The 4,601-nt window shown below is 37.8% G+C and overlaps 1 protein-coding gene across 1 annotated transcript in view; it reads left to right on the top strand.

Annotated features, from left to right (window-relative positions):
- SYN2 (synapsin II) overlaps positions 1–4,601 on the top strand; it is a 173,397-nt gene that overhangs the window by 91,118 nt on the left and 77,678 nt on the right. The window contains exon 5 of the mRNA XM_079967296.1: positions 1,107–1,196. Coding sequence (XP_079823422.1) covers positions 1,107–1,196 — 90 coding nt within the window. The remainder of the gene's footprint in view (positions 1–1,106; positions 1,197–4,601) is intronic.

The raw sequence follows: 4,601 nt of genomic DNA on the forward strand, positions 1-4,601 counted from the left end.
TCCTGGTTTGGCCTATGACGCCACTCTCAACCAAGCATGCCCCGCTGCCCCACACCTAAACGTTGGTACTTAAAGTGAGCTTTCAATTGTTCCATGGTAAGCAGGACTGTGACAGGTTGCCCTACTGGGATGAGCTGCACTGTATAAAATCTGTGCAGAAGTGTGTCAGATGAGCAATGCCCAGTGCTGATATCCGGTGCACATTTCTAAATTTAAGTGCCATTAATTTCATGTGGGATAATCGGTGCTGGAGATATTTGAAAGGGCTTCCTAGATAGGAGGTATCCCTCACAGAAAACCCAAAGAAAATGATGCAAGCTCCAAGTAAAAAGAATAGGCCTTTATTGAATACAAATATACTTATGGTCAGGCTCCTTAAAAATCATAGAGAGGCCACGAAGGGCTGTATCCAAAGCAATGATTCTTATACACTCCCAGGTTACACATGTGATTTACATTCACCATTCAAAGAATCACAGCAGTCTTCCCATAGCGGTTTCAACCCCGTGTCATCATCCTGAACCAATCAAAATCATTTAGCTCCTCATTGTAATATCAGTCAATTACATATAATCATTTTTCGGTGTCTTTCTTTATTAAGACTTTGACTAATATTCCTGTTCATTAAATGTCTCCCAATATCCTTTTTTATCTATCTACAAAACAATTCAAGATTAAGCATAACTGCCATGACTAGTTGATTCTCTTTTCATGCGTATTGCGGTCACCATGGATTCTATCAGTTTATTCTTTTCTGTGTCCCAAAACAAACATTCGCTAAATACAATACTTAAAAGCAGCTTGTTCTATACTGTAAAAAGTAGGCACAGGCCTTTTTAGTTTAGCTAGGCCATAGGCTCAAAAGAAAATGGAATTGCCAAAACAATACAGGTGTATGAAATTATTATTTTCTCCATCATTTGCACTTGCATATTTTACTTTTTATGCATTCTTTTTCTGTAGGTGGGTAATCAGAATATGGTAAACTAGAAGGGATCTTTTAACAGGCTCTTGAATTTTTGATAGATAGTAATTATGGTGCTGAATAACAGTGCTGAAGTAATTTTGAGCTTTGAGCTTAGAATTCTGTTTATTTTCTTTTGCAGTTTGCTCAGTTGGTGTCCATCTACAGAACCTTGGGACCAGAGAAGTTCCCTTTAATTGAGCAAACCTTTTATCCCAATCACAAGGAAATGGTAGGTGTGAATAACAAGCATAAATACCAGTTGATTCTATGTAGTAGGGAAAGGAGCTATAATAATGCATGATTCACATTATAGCTCCGCCCACCAGCTATTACTTGATATCAAATGCTATTTAAAAGTTGGTTTCATGCAACAGACCTTAACTTGGTTAACTACCCAGCTGAAATATCTAAAGTTCTGAAAATGGGGAAAACATTATTTAACAGACTTTAAAAATAAACCATCAGAAACATTGAAATGAAAGATGTACTTTCCAGAGAAGAATTCAACGTAGCTATTACTGACTCATCCTCAAATGCTGTTGTGGTTTTTGAGTGCTTTTGATTCATGGATTGCTGTTAACAATTGGTTTCTGTGATTATACACATGTTCAGCTTTACACTAACAAGCATTTCTCCTCTCACTTTCAAATATGCCATCTAGTATGTGATAAAATAATGGACTTCTGGAAAGGAAGCCTGGAGTGGCTTCCCACATCCTCTTATTTCTCCAGACCAATGAATGTAGTGGTTTGAATGTGAGTAGGAAGGATATTTTAGGATGAGAGTGTCATTCTGGGAGAAATCTTTCCCCATCCCATCTTAGTTGAGATAACAAAAGAAAACCACTACTGGGCAGGAAACAAAACAAGCAAACAAAAAAAATGGGTGGACCTAAGCAACCAAAAATTAGTAGCCACCAAGAGAATGTTCAGACTTGCATCTGAAACTCAGTGCAACACCAGGAAAATCACCCACTCTCTTCCATACCTCCATGTTTTGACCTGGGAAAAGGAAATTTGTTCCTGATTGTGCTGCAGAGGAAGCCCAAGCCCCGTTCCCCAGACTGAAGAGGGGTGGGATGATCCTGCACAGCTAGGAAGCCTTGGGAACCTTGTGCAGTTGCAGGGACAATTACTGCCACCACAGCTCTGACCTTGTTTTGTTGAGCTGTGAGTGTCTCAGAAGTGCACCAGCAAAAACAACAAACACCCACTGTCCTTTTTCAGTTCTGGAATGGAAAGCTGGGGCTTGTTTGGCACTGTAGTTCTGTAAGCAAGTCCCAACTTTCCACCCAACCTAGAAACTGGAGACAAGCATTGGGATCATCCAAAGAAGTCTGTGGACCTCTGAATCGCAACACAACTATGAGGATGATGGAGGGAAGTCTGTGGTTCGTCATGCTTGCCAGAGAGTTGTGGTACACGAACCACAGTAGGACTACTGAGCTGAATTGCAGTTTGAGGAAGTCATTGTTGACTTTAGACAGATAGAGAACAGTCTGTGTTGGTATCAGGTGGTACTATTTTGAAAAGCCTGCTATAGAATAGTTGCTATGCACTGGAAGAGTAGCATTGTTAAATGTTAAATTGTTAAATGTACAGTACAGGAATCACAAACTGGAAAATACAAAATTTGCTGTGTGGGTGGTTGAAACACCATTTCATACTGCAAGCGCTTGTTTTTTTTCCCTCCTCCAGCTCTGGCAGATTCAATGATGGTGTTTTTTTTTTTTTTCCTTCAAAGAGTACAAGAGAAGCAGAATGAGGAGCACTTTACAGATACACTCTGTTACTGTGGTGTTTGCTCTGAAATATAAATGACAAATACATAATCCTGAGTGTTTAGGAAAACATGTCTTGCCCTTTATATGCCATATATTTAATCTGAATCTCCTCGGAATTTGGGCTGTGTTGGAAAGATTGCTAGCTTCTCTAATTTGTATTCTTAACATGTCTCTCACTTGCCTTCGAGCAAATGAGGTAGGCTTTGGAAAATCCTCTGCTATAGCCAGAAATTTCTAGTTAACAATACGTAATACAAGTTCTGTATTCATGAAGCTCCTAAGGCTGCAAGCCTAATCTCACTTACCTGGGAGTAAGGCCTATTGAATTTAATAGGACTTACTTCTGGATAGTATTACACTGTAGATTACATACCTGGGTGTTTCCCAACAGCATATGGGCTAGAAACTTGCATTTGAATGAATTTCTAGATTCTTCTAAAAAAGTACATGACAGAATATGCCTAGCCCTTTCTATTGATTCAAAATATTTTATTATTAAACAACGAGGGCCTTAAAAAAATTCTACACCATAAAAAGTGATTTGTAGCACAGTCCTAGATATGTTTACTTGGAAGTATGGCTCCTTAAATTCAGTGCAACTTCCCAGTAAAAATGCATTCTAATACATATTTACCTATGAGTAAGTCCCTCTGAGCATAGTGTGGCTAACTTCTGCATAAACATACATAGGATTGCACTATGTGTTCAGGATTGCAATGCTAGCTGAATTTGGTTTTCTGATGTTTACCTGACATTCCTGAGTCTGAAATATTCAGTTACAAGATAGTAAAAGAATGTGTGTCCTCTTTTCTATGCCAACACCACAAAGTCATGATAGCTCAATAAAATTATTTTGCTGGCTGATAAAATGTCTGATTAATATTCTGTATGATATATGAATATAAACATGACCATGGTTCTTCATCTGCACATGCATTCTTTTATTATGGACATTTCACATAAGCAGTGATGACTGTAATTTTGAAGATTCTTCCTGTTGTGATTCTTTTTCTCTGAGGGAGACTTTGTAAAGGCAGTGACTTGGAAAACAGTTGATGCAGAATGACAGATAGATTTTGCAGTTTCTGTGAAAAGCTTAGCTGCTGTTGTGAGATGATCCAGAGAGAGGGAGAGGGGATTGTCACTAGTAATGTTGGAGCCAGACCACAGTACTTAAAGACGTTGTCTAGGCAGATTTTTTTGGTGATGTTTCAAGAGTTTCTCACAGTTCCCTTCTCCTCAACAACTTGCTGTTCAGAATTTTATACCAGAGTATTCTGAGGCTCTAAGTTTGAAGCTGATCAATCGGATATACTTATATTCCTTTAGAAAAGTCTTGTGTTCTGTTTTCCCTCTAAAAAGCAGTAAACTGCAATTGCGCAAAGATAGCACTCTTCTTAACTGCTTCAGTAGATGGCTTTTAAAAATTAGCATTTTTTAGTTTTAAATGCTTATTGCTGCTAGGATAAAAGCTTAGCAATTTCCTTTATGTATTTTCATATTTACCTAAGGAAATCAGCAGTTACAAATTGACCCATGCTGCAGATTGAAATAATAGATGAGGAAATGTTGGGATTTATTTTTCAAGGAAATTCCATTACTTGCTTTGTAGGTACTTGCTTTGAAGTACCTGCTATCTACTATGTAATTTATGGGATTAAAAAGTCACATGCATGATACAGTAGAATAGGCTTGCTATATTTAGTCTTACACTCAACTTGTTTCACATACACAAAAAATATAAATGTTGATCAAAAATCCATTTTGGAAAATGAAAGATATTTTTTCAGAAAAAATAATGTGAGTTATATGCCTGTTGAAGCCAATGTTTCAGTGCCAAAGGGCTTAGAA

Source organism: Podarcis cretensis (assembly GCF_951804945.1).
Source record: "Podarcis cretensis genome assembly, chromosome: 2".
Classification (NCBI taxonomy): Eukaryota; Metazoa; Chordata; class Lepidosauria; order Squamata; family Lacertidae; genus Podarcis; species Podarcis cretensis.